Source organism: Uloborus diversus, chromosome 1 (assembly GCF_026930045.1).
Source record: "Uloborus diversus isolate 005 chromosome 1, Udiv.v.3.1, whole genome shotgun sequence".
Lineage (NCBI taxonomy): Eukaryota > Metazoa > Arthropoda > Arachnida > Araneae > Uloboridae > Uloborus > Uloborus diversus.
Window position 1 is genome coordinate 245,578,660 of NC_072731.1, and position 21,911 is coordinate 245,600,570.

Genomic DNA, 21,911 nt, shown 5'->3' on the forward strand with positions numbered 1-21,911 from the left:
AATTAATTTAAAAAATTATTTTTGGCAACTGGGGAAAAAGAAACGATTTTTTTTGATATGATGTATTTATTTTAATAAGGTTATTAATTTTAATTATTTTTCGTTTTGAAAGCTGTTGAAGAATTTTTTTAATGGAAAAAGTGTATTAGCTGCTTTGTTTAAAAGGTGCTGCTATTTTATTTGTTCGTTTATTATTTTTTTTTTTTTATTTATTTATTTTATTTTTTTTTTTTTGCGCATTAAATTTTTTAGATGAGTGAAGAATATTTTATTCTTAAAAATCAGCTTAAAATATTAAAAAAATATGTTTGAAACAATTTGCGATTTTCCCTATTTTTGAGAATATTGATCGGGTACTAGAAAGTAGTATGGGTATACGGGAAAGTAGGCTCGTTTAGTTCTAGACGGAACTTCTTATTTTCTTTTGGTCAAAAGTTGCTTCACATCACATTTATCACATGGCTCAATGCTGAAACCTCAGTGGCAGGATTACCTGGTTCTTTCCACGAAACACTGTTTACGAGTCGAGTTATGTTTCCTTTGGGCCACGCATTGGGCAGTTAGATCTTGATTCATAGGATAAGAATGAAAAATAGTCGCAATTCGGATAAACTATGGGAGGTACTGCAGTCTCTGGTTAATGGCTGATGAAAGGGGTAAAACAAACAAGTCCGGTAACTTATAACCTACTTTTAAGCTTAGCAGAGTATCACACGAATAGGGTAAGAATGAAGTAATTTAAATATTTTTTCGTTACCCCCCTCCCCCTGCGAGATATAAGGTATCAAACTCTGTTAAAATGTTAAGAAAAGCGCCAAATTTAAAGACTTGGCGAGATATTGAAGGTACTTAGCGATTTCACCGTCTGCATATGGCAGGGCATCCATTTGCAAAGCGCATGAAAGATATTTTCCATTACTCGCCGAAACTCGCTAAATGGGGCGACTTTTCTTACAATTTCGGCAGACTTTGGGATCTCCTATTTTGATAACGGGGACACGGGGGCAAATAATTTCATGCGTCAAAAAACATGTTTTAAAATGCTCTTCCGATTGCTACTTATTTAGATTTTTTTCATTATTGCACCACCGTATATTTTTCTGTTTATTGAATGGCGGTAATGGGGTTAATCATTTGTATCGCATTGACATCACAAGCAGTCTGAAGCCTACGTTTTATTCCAAAAGAGGAATGGAATGTTTTTCCTCTTTAGATGATTTCTTAAATCTCCGAAATGTGGCGTATTCAAGCTCTAGAACTACGAATATAAAGTCACACACAACTTTCTCACACTTTTTTTTTGTTCAAACTTTTTTATTTTTCGAATGGTAGTAGCATTGACGTGTTTACAAAAATATTGATTCCTAAACTCCCGCCGATCCATAGAAATTGATTTAGTGGCAATGCAAAATACAGGGTGGTTTTAAAATAACGTGATGTGTTCAGAGCCCTCTAAAAAGTGAAGTATTGGACGAAACATTGCCAAATTTCATGGGCGGACATAGCAGATCTCGGAATTTCGATTTCTACAATAAAAAAAATAATAATACCAAAAGTCACCACCAGGAGGAACTTTGGCGCTGCAAAAGTGTATTACTTGCGAATACTGAAGAATTAAATGCCAAAAAATGTCAAATTTAAAGCACACATCACGTTTTTTGCTACAAATAATTGTTGCTTACAAATGAGGTTCAATAAAACCAACACGAAATTTCAATTTGTAACGAGAAGAATTTTATCAAAAGTCGTCAGGAAGAAATTTAGGCGCGGCAGCAAGGATTTCATGTAAAATGGTGCACCACCCCATGCTGGGCTTTAGGTACTGAGTGTATGGTGGCAACATTTCTTTGATAGCAGTCTAATTAGTCATGCATTTCCTACGGTATGGAGACCGTGGTCGCCCAATCTTTCACCTTGTGATTTTTAACCATGGGGATTTCGTAACGGTATTGTGTATCTGCGACATGTTCCCGATACCTCAACCTTCAAAACTAGAAAAATGTTACAGGTAGGCGAAATTAATCCTCCCCCCCCCCCCCCCAGACGTGTGGAAAATATTGTGCATTTTGTGTGCAGTACCTGGAAAATCTCGATGTTGGTCATATTGAACCTCACTTGTTGGTAAAAATCATATTTTGTGAATAAAATTGATGCATATTTTTATCAGTTAGCATTTAATCCTTCAATAGTCACAGAATACACCTTTTCAACGCTACAATTTCCCCTGATGGCGATTTTTTTTTTTTTTTTTTTTTTTTTTTTCAGACATCGAAATCCCATGGTCTACTGCATTGGCATACATGGTGTATGCCAATGAAATTTGGCAATGTTTTGTCCACTACTTCACTCGCAAGAGAGCTCTGAACACCTCACGTTATTTTATAAACCCCTGTATATGATTGATATAATTTCACTGCTTTTACAAAATTGGATTTCGAATTCTATTGTCGTTTTGTCCATTTGCATATCTGCGCGTATATTGTCGGGCTCGGCGGTCGTGCTCTTGGCGATTCTTGCGGTACAAAGAGGCGATGTGAGACTGTAGCGGGGACTTCGGATTGCAGTCGGTCAGCAAGGAACACACAGACAGAAGCACAGAAGACACGGTCAGGGCTGGGCTCCATGCATCCGCCAGGATATCCATGCACAGGTGTCCGTCGGCACCCACGTTGCAATGGTAGATGCGGGTAAGAAACGTCACCTGTAACACAGAAAATCATCATTTTGAGCTTGCACACCACTGGTTTCCAAACTTTTAATACCTACGCCCTCCCTTTTACTTCCTTTTACAAACGAGCTGATGTGTGCATCACATGACTTCCTTTTACTCCAATTTAATGTCATTTCCCCATTATTAAAAATTTTAATGTGATTCAATTGTTTACTCTCTAAATATCACCAACAGTGGCTAAATTGAAACCAGATTTGAAAAAAAAATTGCCAAATTTGTCGAATATGGCGACCAAAAGAATGGCGATATATCGCCAAGTGTCCGCCAAATTATAACACCACTTGAGTTTACATCGATATTAACAATGTTTTCCCCCCAAAAAGAGGCAAAAGACCCCCTTTGGAGCATCCGAATGCGACTAAAAAGGAAGGCGCACAACTAGACTCCACTAGGTGTCTAAGTACCAAATTTCAACTTTCTAGGACATACCGTTCTTGAGTTATGCGACATACATACACACATACACACGTACGCATATACGCACAAACATACGTACATACAGACGTCACGAGAAAACTCGTTGTAATTAACTCGGGGATCGTCAAAATGGATATTTCGGGTGTCTGTACGTTCCTAGGCATATATCCACGTGTGGTTGGGTTGAAAAATAAACTCAACATTCATTCGGGGGTGAGCAAAACGGAAATTAAGGCCGATTTTTGAGTGAAAATTTTTTCGCGAATACAATACTTTGTACTCGTGTGGTCAGTTGTTCTACTCGTTTATACAATTGTATTCTAACTATTGTACTAACTATTGTACTACCCCCCCCCCCAAAAAAAAAAAAAAAAAAAAATTGAAAAAAAAAAAAAGATTTGAAAAAAAAAGCTCTTCTATGTTCTCCGTTGTGTTCAAAAAGTAGTATGTGCAAAAGAAGAAAAAAAACTATTGAATTAAATGCCCCGGCAGCGCCGGGTACCCGACTAGAAGTGAACAAAATTCATGCTTGCTCCAGAGAAGCACTGATTCAAAATTTTCATTATGATTTCTATTAATATTGCTGTTGTAAAGCAACGAATTTTTGTAACAATCGGTTTTATATTTAATCACTAGAAAATCGCCCGTCAAGGTATGGGTGAAAATTTTTTCTACATTTGAACAAAGCCATTGCCTGTTTGGTAGTTGAAATTGTAAGCCTAACTCCAGTGGATGAACCCTATAAACTGCAGTAGGTAGCGTTCATTGTTACGATTTTATCAACTATTAACTATCAAAGGGACCGCTGGCCCTCTAACTATGAAGGACTGCGTGCCAGGCGCCTTGCCTTCAGAAAACAACACAATAGATGGTGGTGCCATCTATGGACAGTTCGAGAATTTAGAACCAGGCCAGAAGCCGAATAACTTTATGGTCTGGGAGGGACCCCAGAGGTATCGTTTCACTTGGAGGTTATTGTAACCACGAGCATAATTAACGTCGCTCAATCACCATTAACCACGACGGTGGATCTTCGACTAGCGAGGATCGAACCCGAGACCCTCCGGCCCCTAGTCCAATGCCTTACCGATCAGGCCACGACGACCCTTGACCATTTCTTCGTTTTTTCATTCCCCTGAAATGACAGTCTTAGCAGTAAAACAGTTAAGTGACCGGATCGAGTTCAGCCTTGTCACGATTAAGCCTTTCCCTGCATGTTAAACATTACCAAAACATATTATCAAGTTATCATGCCGTGGCGCGAGTTTAATTATTGGAACACGCGGGTTACTCGATCATCGGCTAATATTTATATGAAGATTAAATGGGGAAATTGCATGAAATTTACTGTTTTCCATAATAACTTTTTTAAACTAAGTTTTTCAGAAATAAATTATAGCGTATGTTTCTTTCCTGAGAATGTAGCTATCTATGGGGAAAAAATGGTTAAAATCGGTCCAGAGAAGTTTTGAAGATTACCCGGGATATACAAACAGAAGTAGAAATTTAATTATAAAGATTAATTTTACATTTCCGGCATCTCTTCATCGGTTTGTTAGTTTAATTCACTCTTTGACACAGTATACTGTTCAATTACGGATTATATAGAATTTTCAAACGTCCAGATAAGACGAATCTATGTGAAAAAGGGGGAAAAGTAAAAATCTGATGCGCGTATTCCGCTCATTTGAATGACACTCTGCTTCTGCAAAAGCTGGCATCGCTTAAAAAATAATAGATTCATCCATTTGCGGCTGTAAAACGGTTGTTTGTCTTTCCGTACAATCCGTGGTCAGACAGCAGCCTATTAAGGCTATTGTGCCACAACGGTCATTAGACTCTACCAACCAATCCTTTTAGGTTGTCAATTTCCGAAGGTTCGGCTGTACTTCGGGGAGATAGTTTGGTCATTAATTAAAGTTGGTCAAAATCGGACGTCGGCTGCTGTTGTTCAAATATGCAGATTAAAAAAAAAAAAGAATTAATATGAATTCTGAAATTTTGAATTCAAATTATGTTTTTCGCAATCACGAACTGAGACAGGACCCTACTCATTGGAGTTATTGTTTCTAGAAACAGCTCCTGTCCCCCCCCCCCCAAAGCCTGCCTCTCCTCCTGGGCGGTTACGTGTGCATAGTTGTGTGTGTCAGTGTGTAGGCTTGTGTGTGTGCGTAGACCTGTGTGTATGCACGTAGGCGTGTGTGTGTATGTGTGTGAGTGTGTGAACGTGCGTGTGTCTAGGACATGGACGCCTCCGACCAGGAGAAGCGGATAGCTCATTAACAGAGCAGCTGCGCCGCGCCGCCTGCAGAGGACGGTGGGCGGTGGTGCTGCATAGGCTTCTGGTCCAAGCTGAAAAAGGCACGGACCTCAAAAACGGTCAAATAAGAACAATAAGCAATCGTGATTGCTCAAAAAAAGAAAAAAGAAAACTCTGCTTTCGGCAGCGCATAAAAGAAATTTCACCTGTGGTGGTTCAAATGGGTACTGGTTAGTAAACTTGATTCTGAGCGAGAAGACCCCTCCTTCGTAGGGAGATCCTGGAGGCCCGGCGATCGTGGCAACCCATCTGTAGATGTTACTGTCCTCCAGTCCGGCACTGCACAGAGGTGGTGGGTCACGGATGATGTTGTTCAGCTCCTTCCGTAAGCGTTTGGAACTGTTGAAGTCAGGCGTATCTCCTCCTGCACCCCTATCCCTCATTGCTTCATCCATATCTGGGGATGCAAAAAACAGTTTTTGAGCTACGGGGGAGAAAAACCTCGGGAATTTTGGAGAATTAACCCGGAACTTTGGGGTTTTTGGGAGTAAATAAGCTTTATGTTTCACCACGTTGATTCTAGGCTTAAAACAGGATGATTCTATAAGATTTTTTCAGATGATATCATTGCTAAAATGTCTTCCGTGTTCTCAGTAGACGAGCTACTTAAAATTGAGATCTTTTTGAAACTAAAAATGTGCTTATCGAACAAGTTTTTATTTTTATTTTTAAAAGAATTTCGAATTGTTGATTGACGTCCAAAAGTAACTACGTAAGCAACTCTTGCTGGCGTGATAAGTGGTTGTGGTGTCGTGTCCATGGGAAGAACTATATGTATCCATGTATCCACGTGTATGCAAATCACAGCCGGCCAGCTACTTGATGTTGCCGGAGTACAGACTGATGTCGGTGGGAGAGAATTCCTCAAGCCAGGCCAGAGATCTTAAAGTGGAAGGGCACTCAAAATTTCTTTGTTTTCGCAGGTGTCGAAATTTTTTTATCAGTGTCTTCTTCACGTGATAACATTTTTAAAACTAAAATTCTAAATCTAACTACAGGTATTACGAATCATTGTATGAACATTCAAGTAAATTTATGACAATGTTTAAATTTTTTGATTAAATTAAAAGTTCTTCATTTTTGCGAATTAGCTCTAAAGTAGACGATGGGGCACTTGTGAACACAACAGCTAGGGGCACAAGTGAACAGTTCCCATAACCGTTCTCCTTAATATTATTAAAACTGTAGGATATTGTAAGTGTAAAAAAAGTGTGTAAATATTAATCATTATTATGTTCCTATAATCAGTTTGTAAATTTATTGTCAATTGCTATTAATATTAATAAACATCTATATAAATAAAATAAAGAATATATTCAGTAAGTTGCCGCCTCATAGCCAGGGCTAAGGCAGAAATACATGAAATACACCGCCAGCTCAGTCAATTCCAGCCGAGGACTGCAGTTTCCTGCTTATTAGCACTCATGAGACCGGCATAGGAGTGACTGAGCTGGAGGTGGAAAACCTCTTAAGGAAGCCTAGAGTGCCAAACAAACTGGTAGCTAATACAGAATTAGCACTGACCAGACGAGTGACCAAAACAATGGTTCGTTCAACTCGAGTATTGAAGGCAAGGCATGTATATTCAGTAAGTTACTGCCCCATAAAAAATTATTTAAAAAAAACCCTGAAAAAATCCATGATGCAAAGAAAAGTTCATTCAGTCATGGGGACACTTTTGAATTGAGAAATTAATTGAAAACTATAAGCAATCGTGATTGCTCAAAAAAAAAAGTCACCAACCCGGTGATAAAACTAAAGCTGTTTCGTTAAAATCGCCAAAAGTTCAAAAATAAAAAATGCGTTAAGTGCCGTACCTTTAACGGAAAAGCACCGTAAAATTATGTCCACCAAACTCATGGATAAAATCAATTAAAACAATTAAAATTCCATTGCAAAGTAAAACTAAAGCATAAGGCGCAAACATGGCGGCAAAACATTTTTTTAAAAATATTTTTGCCAATTTAGAAAGTAAATACTACGTCACTAATCGCCATTTAAACGATTAGAGTACATTCAACGAAAAAGTACCTAAGGGTAATAAATATTCCAAGTAATTTTTTCAAAAGAAAATATTTCTTTAGTATTCTACTTAAGAAACATGAAATTATTTTAGATACCTGAAATTTGTGTTACAATTCTCGATTTTCCATATTCAATTAATTGTCCACAAATACAATAATTTCAAGAAACGATGTATCAAATAGCAAAGTTATTTTGAAAGAACAATCAACAGCATAGTATACACTATCGCAACGGGTTACGGCAGTTACATTGTTTTGAAAATAAACTTTTTGTGGAGTAAGTTATACAAAGGCATTGCTGAAACAAATTTTGGATGTGTTAAATTTTGTAATTTGTTATTTTTTAAAATCTTATTCAGGTAATACTTATCGAGCTATAATAAGATGCACATAAATGGCAATTAGCAACTCCAATAAACTATAGGGGGCACTGCAGCCACCGTCTAATGGCGGATGAATAAGGTAAAACAAATGCATGCAGTAGCGTATAAAATAATAGGCCTAGTAATTTTTGGGTAGAATTACGGTAACCGGGTCGCGGCGATAAATATTTCATTCTGGCAACCCGCTACCTTACCTTGGCGACGGAGCAGTTTCGGTAACCCTAACCAAAGTTGATTTGCTATTCGTTTGGCCAATCAACCATTTCAGAATTCACATGAACAAAATTGTAATTTATTTGTCCAATAAATCTTTTTTTTTAATTCCATAGAATAATATTTTTAATTTTCTCAAAGGTTTTTTTTTTTTCTGAAATGAAAATTGGCAACATACTGTGCTTTTTCAATTTTTGATCTTCGAAACACGTTCGGATAAATCTGCAACGGTCTACCACTGACGTCACAGCTACGTTGCCATATGACGTCATCGGAATGGGTGGAGCTACTCTTCAGCCGGTCTGAAATAAGCGGATTTACGTTGTTTTAGTCTCGCTGTTTTTTTTTTTTTAACTCATTCATTTCTTTTTTCTTATACTTTTGTAATTTTACTGGTACGACAATGATGTGACACCTATTATTTCCGCAGGAAATAAGAAATGTGCACATGGATGGCGGCAAGGGGGGGGGGGTGCAAGAAGGATTTCTTATACCTCACGGCTTTTGAAAAAAAAAAAAAAAATCAAAAAACAATTTTCAAAAAACATTTTTTTTATATTAACTTTTTTACTAGTTATTTATAATAAATTTAAACATATATCACTATGTTTTCTATTATATTTAGGTGTTTATATTATTTTTAGGGGCATTCCTCATTTGACTTATAAAAACTAATTCGATTAATTAAACATATTGAAAAATTACAAAATATCTTAAAGAACTGCAAAATACATCACGATTAAAATTATTCCATCGCTAATGTTTACCTGAATTGGCAAGAAGTCCCCCCCCCCCCGTCGACTTTAAAAAATAAAGTTGCAATAATTTAGAAACAAAAACTTTTTAATACTTTAAAAATATTTTTAAGCATGTTTTTAATGATACTAAATAAGAAAGAAAGTAACTACTTTTACTGAATAAGAAAAAAAGTAAAAATAACTGCATTTTAAGCAGAGGGCAAATACAAAACTGCAGAAATATTGTGATCAGAAAAATGTAACTTTTGAACTGAATAATTAAATAGAAATACGTCTTAGAAGTCGATTTAAGATAAATTAAATAAATAAATAATTATTCACATAATTTTTTAAAAATTGGAAAATCAATTAATAAATAAAAATTAATTTTAATTTTGACTATGTCTTTCGCAATCACGAGTTTGTGTGTGTATGTAGGCGTGTGAGTGTAAGTCTCACGCCTACAGGCATGTTGTTGTGTGCAGGCGTGTATATGTAGGTGTGTTAGTGTGTATGCAGGCGTGTGTGTGTGTGCAGGCGTGTGTGTGTGTGCAGGCGTGTGTGTGTGTGCAGGAGTGTGTGTGTGTGTGCAGGCGCGTGTATGTGTTCAGGCGTGTGTGTGCGTGTAGGCCTCTGCGTGTGTGTAGGCTATGGATGCAACATGGAGACGGTGTCCGCTGGAGTAGCAGTATGGGGACTGGGGAGGGGGTGGACGAAGTGGAGTCCCTCCAAAAATCCACCGGTGGTGGCAAAAAAAAAATCAAAGGACGGACGGACGCCCAAAAGGGTCAAGTGAGAACAATAAGTAATTCACAATTGCTGAATTAAAAAAAAAAAGTAAAATAAAAAAGTTTATATAAATATGTTTTTGAGCAATCGCGGTTGTTTATTGTTTTTACTTGACAATAATTGATTTCCTTTGATTGCATTTTTCTATACTTATGATGCAAACTTCTCTGGTGCACGGTCCTCCATGAGCGTGTCCATCTTCTTCAATGATGGCGCCCATGTCCTCTGGTCCTCGGGCCTCCGCGAGCATGTCCCTCCTCCTTAGGTGGTGGCGCGTCCATGTCCTCTAGTCCACGAGCCTCCGCTAGCATGTTCCTCCCCTTGGATGGTAGCGTCCATGCACCTCGAAATCGAATTATTTATTAACGACCTTTTCGATTTCACACATCCTTTTTAAGCGAAAACATTATCCAGCACGCAACATCCAAAACATAACATCCAGTATCAAGTCCCAGGCAATCATTTGAATTTTGAAGTCAAGAATTCAATTACAGCGTTGCGGTAAAATCCATTAGTGGGAAAAAGAAGTCCATTGAGTAGGGTCTCCAGGTAAATGATACAGCGACCTTTGCATGTTCTTAACATGTGGCCGTATTCTTCTGATCGGTAGGGCGTTGGATTCGCAACTGCAGGATCGCGGGTTCTATGCAGCTGGTCGGAGATCCTCCGTGTACGCTAATGGTGACAGGTTCACGTCACGTTTAATCAGTCGTGATCACGAAGACCTCCAAGTTTCCATTCCAAATTGATATCTTCGAGGGTGCTGGATCAGGGATTGCCCAGCTCCTGGTCTGGATCAAGAAACTTAACTGTTTTCAGGGTCCTATCTGACCAATGAAACCATGTGTAAGCGGTAGGTACGGGAACATGGGCGCCCATATGCATAATTTTAAAAATAGGGGGGGGGCGCTCAGATATTTTTTCATGGTTTAGCAGGATATATTTTCCCCATAGAAACCGATTTCAGTGCAGATTAGACTTTTTGAAGTGTGACATTTTTAATAAATTATTCATTGATGGCTAGAGAAGAAATGTTTTTTTCATTTTTGCAAAGAAAAAGTACTAAAAGCAAGGAGGTTCCAATATCTAAGGGAGGGGATGGGTTGAGCTCCCACTTTCCCCCCTATATGGGCGCTCTTGACCAGGGAGCCTGGAGTGTAGGCTAGTGTTATTTAACACGTTGACTACGGAGGTATTGCTATTTCTGTTACTTTAATCTGATATTAATCTATTACCAAGTATTTGCTAGAAAAAAAAAGTTACACTTCCATCTCATTTCATTCCCCCTCCCCCGAAATTTTAAACTTTTTCAATTCGATCCTATATTTACAAGTTTATTCATTTAAAAAACGTATTGCTAGCTTTATATCCTTGAAATTAAAATCAACAAAACTTATGAACTAACAATTGGCACTGGGGTGCTAAAATCAGATGTTCCGGTCAGCCGAACGCGCAGCCCCTAGTGTTTAGGTTCCAAAGCACGCTTGATACTCGTTTTATCGACCCACTGAAGAAATGAAAGGCCGAGTTGACCGTGACGAACTTTGGCATAAAACCCGGGTCTGAGGCGTAGCGAAACGAGCAGGGGACTCTTATTAAAGTCATCTTAGTTTATTCCATTAAAAAAAAAAAAAAAAAAAAAAAACGAATCTTTGTCAAAAGCAGTCATTTAAAGGAGTTGGAATGCCTGAGCACAAATGCACTAAACTTCAGTAATGTATATTTTTCGTTTTAATCCATGCCTCTGTTTTCTCTTATTCCTTAGAAATAATTTGGATTTGGTATAACAATATTGCCCCCCCCCCCCCCACTCCCCATCCTGCTCTTCCATTTTCATTGTTTTTTTGTCAGCTGTTTTACTTCACGGACTCTTAAAACCTATTGTTCCCCATAAACTTAGCTATTAAATTATCCCATTTGGCTATTAAATTTTATTTAATTGCTAAAATAAAAATATAATGGTTGAGTAACTTGATAAACTTATTTTGACAATCGTCACCACCTATTTTAAACTTTAATAATATTATTAACAAGAAATAACCAATGTTTTTTAGTACAAATAAACAGATTTTTACTGGATGTCTTTACATCCAAAAGTTCACAACTTTGAATTGAAAAAGGGGTTCCTGGAAACCCCGAAACACGTGTGTTCAACAATCTATTTATTTGTGCTAATAAACGTTAGATAATTCCTGTTATTTCTCGGCTCAAGGGAAATAAATTATTTTATAACAAAAAAATTCGTGATTTTTTTACCATTTTTTTTTCGTATACCGTTTTATTTTACAGAAACTTAAAATCTATTTTTCCCCACAAAATGTTTCCCTTAAATAGCTAAAATAAAGCATATTTTGGTAAATAACTTTAAAAACTTTTCTTGATATCTCCTCCCCCCTCCCATTTTTCGAATAAAATAATCATATTTTTATAACGCCAAATTTATGTCTTAAAAACAAATAATATTTTAATTAAATATGAAGTAAAAACATTATTGCTTTAAAAATAAACTCCCTTTCTGTTTTATAACAATAATAAAAAGGAAATAAAGAGAAATAAATAAATAAAAAAATATGATCGAATAGCGAAAAGAAAAAATTATCAAACGCGAAAATCAACTTCGCAAGGAAAACGATGTGACGTCAGAAGGTTACGTAGCTCCACCCATTCTTGTGACATCAGAGGTAGACCGTTGCAGATTTATCCGAACGTTTCGAAGCATTTTATAAAATTTTACTTCACGAAATGTTTGTCACTTTTTACTTTTTTAAGTTTTGGGAAGATTTCGATAATTGGGAATCTGGCGATCCTTCTTCATTGGCGTCAATTTTTGGCTCCATTGCCTGCGCGAGAGATATTTTTCGTTGCAAATCTAAACAAAGAGGTGGGAAACATCTATTCTCATAGGGTTACTATAAATCAGCAGGGTTACCAAAATAAAAAGGTTTACGCCAAAAATAAGACGAACGCGCCAGATTCCCAATTATCGAAATATCCCCTAAGTTTTGAATTTAAAATTAGTTATTCATACCTTTTGGATGCCTTTTTGGAATGTGTTCGCAGTAAGTTATTTCCTTCATGTTTTATTGTTCTATTTTAAACTTAAAATTTATTTATTATCGAAATAACTAATTCAGTTAGTTAGAACTTCAATTTTAGTAATGATAACGTTCTCTGAATGGATCTTTTGATGTGATTTTACTTATTTAGCAGATCGTTTTAATTCTTATATAAACAATAGGTATTTTTAATGGCTTTTTCTCAGATTATTTCAGACTAATGTGTTCTATCCAAATTTTACTGTTGTTAAATTTTGGTAGAAATATATGTTTCATTTCAATGTTCCATAGGAAATTAAACATTTTAATAAAAAGTGTAACACCAAACACGTCATGAACCTTTTCATTCAAATACATCATGATACTTTATTTCTTTTCCTACACTTCCGCTTCTAAATATTTTTTTTATTTAAAAAATGTATCAAATTAAAGGAAAAAATGAGTTTAATATTACTGGAATGGGAACGTAAAGAGCATTAACGGCAAATTTTTATTTTTAAATCTTCGCATTTTTATCATGCGTTGCACTTGAGCTTTCTTGTACAAGCTTGCTCATTTGCTTTCCACTGGAGAAAAAAAGTCAAATTCCATCATTTCGCTATTGTTAGTATCGAATCCTAAACACGTTTCTTTTAATGTCTCAAAAATTCATCTCTGCAGATCTGAAAAACGTTACCTCTCATTTGTATATTTTCTACAAACTTAATTTCAAAATAAGAAAAATGATATAATTCTATAAAAAAAAAAATAGGCGTAATCATTTGTTTCTTTCCATATTTTGCAATATTTTTAAAAGGAAAAATTCGCAACTCCAGAGCTCGAATACGCTACCTTGCGGATATTTACAAAACTGCCGAAAAAACTAAAACATTGCGTTCCACGTATTCATTTTGGGCAAAACAAACAAATTGTTATGTGTACTTTTTTTTTTTTTCATTTGCGTAATTCATCATTTGGAATCGTCATTCGCAACAGCGTTACATCAAAAATATCTGATATAAACTGTGAGTACACATTTTATTTATCTTGTTCTGAGTGAATTTGAATAAATATCAGTTTTTCAAAAGCGGACTTAACAACATTGACTGGACACTAGGACCATGATGAAAAATTACTCTTTTCCTTAACCTAATTCCACATAAATGATTTAAATAACCTTTGTTACTACAACATCTAACTGAAATGGACATAATGCAAATAAATTTTCTTGAAAATATTTATCGCAGAACAGATTGAAAAATCCAGAAAGAACGTTAAGAATTTGAACAATAAAAAAATAAAAGTTTGGAATTTTTATCGCTAAAATATCGCGCCAACTTAAATTTATTGCTGCGCAAAAGCTGTCATTATCGGTGGAAGAGTTTCGCCAAAAATCTGTTTATAGAGTTATGGTTTTGAAATTGTGTGAAAGAATAATGCATCTCGACAAGATTTTGCATATCAGTTAAATCATTTCCATGACGATTGAATTAAAGGCATGAGGATTTCTTTTGATATCCAATCATATAGTCATAGAAATAAATTATCTAGTGTTAAATGTCACTCTTGACAGTCTGTCACGTATGTGCACTATGTGACAAAAATGTCAACAAATGCCGGAAATGTCACGACACTGGACATAATATGTACTAATGTATAGAAAAAACGTTACAAAATGAAAATGCTGTTCGATGCGAACCAAAAATTTATGAATTCCGAATTCAACATCGTGAAAATGGCTGCTTCAGAACAACTTACTGTGTGTTCTGCATTAATTTTTTACTTTCGTAATACTTTTTGATTTCTAATCTCTTTCTACATGGGTCAGAATAACCAAGACTTTGAAAAATCTTTTCAAATGAATAAAGAACAAAAAATCATACATGCGAACGAAAATTTCTCTCATTTCCTAAGTTTAGAAGCAATTTATACGTTACAGCGTGCGTTTGTTTTAGTTTTTTCATCCGCCATTAGACAGTGACTGCCGACAGTAACGGTTGCGATCAGAGAAAGAAAAACAGTTGTAGTTACCAAGATGATATAGTTTAAGATATCCGAAGATCCGCCCCTTTTCTTTGGGACAACTCTCATTGAATGAATTCCTTTGTTTACATTGTTGTACTTTGTTTACTTGAGTCGTAGGTGCCAAATTTGGCAGTTTTTAAAAAAATACGCCAACGCGACCCGGTTACCGTAATTCTACCAATTTTTGTTTGCATAAATGTTTTTTTTTTTTTTTATTCGTTTGAAATTCATATATTTTAAGCTTTGTCGATATTCTGTTCTACGTAGAAAGAAATGAGAACTCAAGAAGCATTGCTAAACGTTAGAAATTAATGCAAAACATGTAGTTTGTTTATTCAGAAAATTACATCCCATTTGCCAGGGCTGAAGCAGAAATACCTGAAATACACCGCCAGCTCAGTCAGTTCCAGCCGAGGACTGCAGTTTCGTGCTTATTAGCACTCATCAGCCCGGCATAGGAAAGTGACTGAGCTGGAGATGGAAAACCTCTTAAGGAAGCCAAGAGTGCGAAACAAACTGGTAGCTAATATAGAATTAGCAGACCAGACGAGTGACCGAAGCAATGGTTCGGTTCAACTCGAATATTGAACGCGAGGCAAGGTATATTCAGTAAATTACCTGGTCTGCTAATTCTATATTAGCTACTAGTTTGTTTCGTACTCTTGGCTTAGTTAAGAGGTTTTCCATCTCCAGTCAGTCACTTTCCTATGCCGGGCTGATGAGTGCTAATAAGCACGAAATTGCAATCCTCGGCTGGAAATGACTGAGCTGACGGTGTATTTCAGGTATTTCTGCTTCAGCCCTGGCTAATGGGCGGTAATTTACTGAATATACCTTGCCTCGCGTTCAATCTTCGAGTTGAACCGAACCATTGCTTCGGTCACTCGTCTGGTCCGCTAATTCTATATTAGCTACCAGTTTGTTTCGCACTCTTGGCTTCCTTAAGAGGTTTTCCATCTCCAGCTCAGTCACTTTCCTATGCCGGGCTGATGAGTGCTAATAAGCACGAAATTGCAATCCTCGACTGGAAATGACTGAGCTGACGGTGTATTTCAGGTATTTCTGCTTCAGCCCTGGCTAATGGGCGGTAATTTACTGAATATACCTTGCCTCGCGTTCAATCTTCGAGTTGAACCGAACCATTGCTTCGGTCACTCGTCTGGTCTGCTAATTCTATATTAGCTACCAGTTTGTTTCGCACTCTTGGCTTCCTTAAGAGGTTTTCCATCTCCAGCTCAGTCACTTTCCTATGCCGGGCTGATGAGTGCTAATAAGCACGAAACTGCATCCTCGGCTGGAAATGACTGAGCTGGCGGTGTATTTCAGGTATTTCTGCTTCAGCCCTGGCTAATGGGCGGTAATTTACTGAATATACCTTGCCTCGCGTTCAATCTTCGAGTTGAGCCGAACCATTGCTTCGGTCACTCGTCTGGTCTGCTAATTCTATATTAGCTACCAGTTTGTTTCGCACTCTTGGCTTCCTTAAGAGGTTTTCCATTTCCAGCTCAGTCACTTTCCTATGCCGGGCTGATGAGTGCTAATAAGCACGAAACTGCAGTCCTCGGCTGGAAATGACTGAGCTGGCGGTGTATTTCATGTAGTTTGTTGTTCTGAAGCAGCCATTTCCACGATGTTGAATTCGATATTTATCAATTCTTGATAGAATTACATTTTCATAACATTTAATGGTAGATAATTTATTTATATGACAATACTAATATTTTTTAAAAGAGGAAGGTGATATTTCTTTGACGAACACTAATTGTTTTACATTTGTCGCCGAGTTATTTCTCAAATTGCCAAATTGGTTAGTTTTATTTTTTTCCGTTTCCTATGTTTCTAATTTCTGAATTAGATGATTTAATTCTATCATGATATGAAAATCATCAATTAGAATATCACGGGAAAATTGGTGGTAGTTTTCTTTTTAAATGATCTTCCATTATTTCTTTAAACTTTAGAATTCTGTAACCTTTCTACCTTTTTATTCCACTCATCATAAAAAAAAATGTTTAACTGATAAGCGAAATCTCGCCAAGGTTCCTTGATGGCATAACACTAAAACTATAACCCTAAACAATTTTTTGGCGAAACTCTTCAGCCGATAATGTCAGCAATGAAATAAAGTTGGTGCACTATTTTGGCGATTAAAATTCTCAGCTTTTAATTTGGCTAGCTCAAATTCTAAACGGTCTCTTTCGATTAAAATGTTTCATTCCGTTCTGCGACAATATTTTCAAGAATATATTTTGCATACGATCCATTCCCACTAAATGCAGTAACATAAGGTTAGTTAAATTAATTAATTTTAAAATAGGTAGAGATGAAAGTCCTAATTCTTCTGTTAATGATATTAAATCCTCCTTTCGAGCTTTAGATAAAATAAAAACCTCATACTTATACAAATTCCCACAAAACAATAAAAAAGTTACCTGGTAAAACACTTAATCCCCTTTCAAATAAAATGCTTGGAACAGACGAGCATATTCGTCGCTAATTTCATGCCGATTAAGTGGTTTGTTAATCCAGAGTTTTCTTCTATTTACACTTTCGCTGTTTCCAACAATCAACTAACTTTTAAGGGAGAAATAATGGAAACTAACATTATTTTGAGAAGCTCCATTGAAGGACAAATCAATTTCTGTTGCTGAAAGCAATCGGAGACGCATGGTATGCGTTAACAGACTGCCTATGTTTACCTCAACAGACACACGTGGAACGCAATGTTTTACCTTTTTCTTTAATTTTATAAATCACCGCAAGGCAGCGTATTCGAGCGCTGGAGTTGTGAATACCACTCTAGAATACAACCACTATTAGAAGACAGGAACGACGCATCAGCTTAAGTTTAGCCATTTTGGCTCGTAATTTTCATTGCTGTGGAACTAGGGTTACCAGAGGAAAGTTTCGGGTTTCGGGTCGTGTCGCTAATAATTGCTCGCAGTGAAAAATCCCCAAACGCGACAACTCGCCGAAAAAGACAACGACTTAAAAATGCGCTTTGTCCAAAATGGTTGATCTGAAGCATGGCCCCACTAGATGCCGCTGACGTTTAACGGGCCTTGACAATGTATGACGTTTCTGGTTAAACCGATGCAACTGCTCATGCACCCTCCAATCAACATCAGCGTTTCAAAGTTTGCTTATTTTGGATTGGAAGTCGCCCTTTTTGACCGCAAGCGGCGCTGAGCTGGACCCTTGCATCCACCAATCAATGGCAACATAATGGAAACAGGGGTTTCCTGTAGCCCCTTCTTTGCTGCCATGAGTTTCATTGACTGTCTCGGCCAATAAGCGTAAGCAAAATTTAGTGGGGTCATGTCTGATGGATTGACATTATTCTAGAGGCAATGTTGAACTGGCAACTACAGATTTGATAACATAGGCAGAAATCAAGATAAAAAGCGAATGTTAGGTGTACTTACACTTCCGTTCTTTCTACTGTTGCAATTGATCAAGGTTAGCCTTGAACTTTTATTTTTGAACTTTTCCTTCCGCCCACCGCTTTTCGGATCTGAAGTGAACTGAGCGAGGGATAAAATAAATAGAATTGATGGAACACGGAAAAATGATTTTTATGGAGTCCGATTTGTAAATTTGTTATTTGAAGCTGCAAATATTTTGTTAATATATTGAGTTTTCTATTAGATATTACTGTGCATTTTCTTTAGTCAATTTCAATACCTTTCTCAGCAATTAAAGATGCAAACGCCCAAAAGGAATCGGCAAAGGGTAAGATTTTTACCTACAATTTCAATTTAAGATACCGATCAGTACTACAGCTGCCACGCTGCCACAATTTAAAATTATTATTTAAGGGAATGTAATGTTTTTTTAAATTCTATAAATTTGATCCGAGTAAACCGGAGATCCGGATAAACGCGCGTCGGATGAACGAGGTGCTACTGTGCATCCTTAAAAGTGAATCGTTTTTAATAAATTGGTGACTCCGTTAGCTTTATCACTGAAAGCAGCCTCTATGATCATCACCACACTAGAGTTTCTGTGGTGGTGTTATGATTGTCTCTATGATTGAACTGAATTCGCAACTCCAGCGCTCGAATACGCTACCTTGCGGTGATTTATAAAACTGCCGGGAAAACTAAAACATTGCCACGTTGCGTTAAATGTGTGTCTGTTGACGTAAACGCAGTCAGTTTGTTCTGAGTATTTATTAACGCAATCGATGTGTCTTAGTTCGATTTCTGTAGCTTTCAGCTACAGAAATTGTTTCGTCCCTTAGTAGTATTTTTGAGCTTCTCAGAATAATGTTAGCTTTCCTTATTTCCTTCTAAAATGTGAGTTGATTGAAAAATGGTTAAAGCGAAAACTCTGGATTAACAAACTTGGATAACGTTATACAAGGTAAAAATTTTTATTGTTTTGTGTGAATTTGCAAGAATGTTTTTTTTTTTTAAATCTTAAATTAATTTAACTAACCATATTTTACAGCAGCATTCAGTTGGAATGGACGGTATGCAAAATATTTTCTTGAATATATTATCGTAGAACAAAATGAAAAATGTTTAACCGAGAAAGAATTTACTTTATTCCTTTTATTCTCAGCTGAAAGGTTTCGCCAAATTTGTTTAGGGTTATAGTTTTAGTATTGTGCGAGCAAAGTAACCTTGGCGAGATTTCACGTTTTTAGTTAAACCATTTTTAATTTTTATCATGAGTGGAATAAAATGGTAGTAAGATTACAGAATTCGATAAGTAAAAAGAAATTCGCAACTCCAGAGCTCGAATACGCTACCTTGCGGTGATTTACAAAACTGCCGAAGAAACTAAAACGGTGAGGTTCCAACTGGTCCAAACTGTCAAACACATAAAGAAAATCTTGTCAGTCAAAACCACGAGAAATTTTTGGACCAAATGGGAAAACACCCTTCTTTTTTGGACCAAATGGGAAAACACCACTAAAACATCGCCACGTTGCGTTCCTCGTGTGTCTGTTGACGTAAACACAGGCAGTTTGTTCTGAGTATTTATTAACGCAATCGATGTGTCTTAGTTTGCTTTCAGCTACAGAAATTAATTTGTCCCTTAGTAGTATTCTCGAGCTTCTCAAAATAATGTTAGTTTTCCTTATTTCCTTCTAAAATATGAGTTGATTTGAGAAATGGTGAAAGCGAAAACTCTGGATTAACAAACTTGGATAACGTCATACAAAGTAAAAAATTTTATTGTTTTGTATGAATTTGTAAGAATATGAGTTTTTTTAATCTTAAATTAATTTGACTAACCATATTTTACAGCAGCATTTAGTTGGAATGGACAGTATGCAAAATATTTTCTTGAATATATTATCGTAGAACAAAATGAAAAATGTTTAACAGAGAAAGAATTTACTTTATTCCTTTTATTCTCAGCTGAAAGGTTTCGCCAAATTTGTTTAGGGTTATAGTTTTGGTATTGTGCGAGCAAAGTAGCCTTGGCGAGATTTCGCGTTTTTAGAGAAACCATTTTTAATTTTTATCATGAGCGGAATAAAATGGTAGTAAAATTACAGAATTCGATAAGTAAAAAGAAATAATGGTCAATCAAACTGAAAAGAAAACTACCACCGTATATCCGTAAGAATTTTGTAGATGATTTGCATAACATGACATAATTAAATCGTAACTCAGAAATTGGAAACATCGAAACAGAAAAATTTTAAATTAACCGATTCGGGAATTCGAGAGAAATAACTCAGCTACAAATGCAAAACAATAAGCGCTAGTCAAGCAAAGCAAAGAAGTATCATCTTCTTTTGGTAATAGTTTGTAATGTCACATTAAATTTTCTAGCATTAATTGTTATTCTTGTCAGGCCACAATTATTATTTAGTTTTATCAAGAATTGATAAATATCGAACTCAACATCGTGAAAATGGCTGCTTAGAACTACGAACTACGTAGTTTGCATTAATGTTTGACGTTTAGTAATGCTTCTTGAATTCTAATCTCTTTCTACGTGGGCCAAAATATCCTCGGGACTTAAAATATTGATTTATAAAGGATAAAATAAAAAAATCATACATACGAACAAAACTCACAACACTTTTAGCATTTTCTTCGTTACCACGTGCGTTTGATTTAGTTTTTTCGTCCGCCATTAGACAGTGACTGCAGTGCCCCTTATAGTTCGTTAGAGTTGCGAATAGAAGTCAATCCGTTCCCCCCACACACATTCTAAAACTCTTTTATTATTATTTTTTAAATTGCGAACAAATTATGATACCGTTAACAAAGTATTTCGTATTTTTAGTTTTTTTTTATTTTTTAGCAAAAAATTTGTATGACATTTTAATTTTTTTACTAATTTGGTTTTCGGTTTTCGTACTTATGTGAACTACGGTCAGTTAAACCGGAGTACCGGTTAAGCGCAAGTCTACTGCACTTTATACTTCCACGTACTGAATTAAATGCGTTATGAAATTTTTAATGCGTACATGATAAAAAAGAAGCATTTAAAAAAATTTTTACTATTCAAATGTTTTTTTTTTTGTTGTTGTTATAATCATTCGAATTACTATTACAACTAGCTGCTTTGCCCGACTTAGCACGGTCTACCTCGAAATTAAAAGTAATGCCAAGTGACGCATGTTTAACAATCAGGTAAAATTAAAGAAAAAAATAGTACTGAAAGTTTTCCGTCAAAATAATCATTCTTAAGAAATGAATATGCAAATAAAAAATTCCCGAATAAATTAACCGCAACCCTTCATAAATACAACTAACATCCTTGATTATCCTCGGCTGACAGTACAAAAAAAGAAAAAAAAAAAAAAAGTAAGATAAATCACCTCAATCAAGATAATAATCAAAAAGGGTAATGCTTACCTCAAAACAAAAACGAAATTTTATTTAGTCACAAGTTTTACAGCCTTGGTTTTTTTTCTGGCGTTGTTTCCTTTAGTCAAAAGTACTGCTTTAAGTCGCTGAAATTGATAGAATTAGCAAAAAAAAAAAAAAACTTGGAGCGAGAAAAAACTCTTCTCTACGCTTAATTTTTAATAATTTTTTTAAAATGTCCGATTTTGAAAATAAGGCGTAGTCTTTATGACGTCACAAAAAAAAATCTAAGTATCAAAGCAATAGGGTAGCAGGAAGATTTAGTAAGGAACAAGACTTATAGATGGCAGCACTAAAATTTAGTTTTCATGAATCCCTCTAAAGGTTTTGTGATGTGAGAACTGCCATTTTAGCTTCTGCGTAGAGCAGAGGTGGAACTAAAACTGTTCATAAAGCAA

At 36.0% G+C, this 21,911-nt stretch overlaps 1 protein-coding gene across 1 annotated transcript; it reads right to left on the reverse strand.

The window, feature by feature from the left end:
* Positions 1-2,419: 2,419 nt before the first annotated feature.
* On the reverse strand, positions 2,420-21,590 carry LOC129219738 (ubiquitin-conjugating enzyme E2 E1-like). Its single transcript, XM_054854031.1, has 3 exons — positions 21,502-21,590; positions 5,615-5,865; positions 2,420-2,701 (listed from the first exon to the last, which is right to left on the reverse strand). Exons 2-3 carry the CDS (start codon positions 5,861-5,863, stop codon positions 2,420-2,422), a joined length of 531 nt encoding a protein of 176 aa, XP_054710006.1. The 5' UTR covers positions 5,864-5,865; positions 21,502-21,590.
* Positions 21,591-21,911: the final 321 nt, after the last annotated feature.

Excerpts from the sequence above, each read along its gene's own strand:
- LOC129219738 (XM_054854031.1), bottom strand. The coding sequence starts at position 5,863 with ATGGATGAAGCAATGAGGGATAGGGGTGCAGGAGGAGATACGCCTGAC. Across the intron at positions 2,702-5,614 it reads ACCCATTTGAACCACCACAG|GTGACGTTTCTTACCCGCAT; the intron begins GTGAAATTTCTT and ends TCTGTGTTACAG.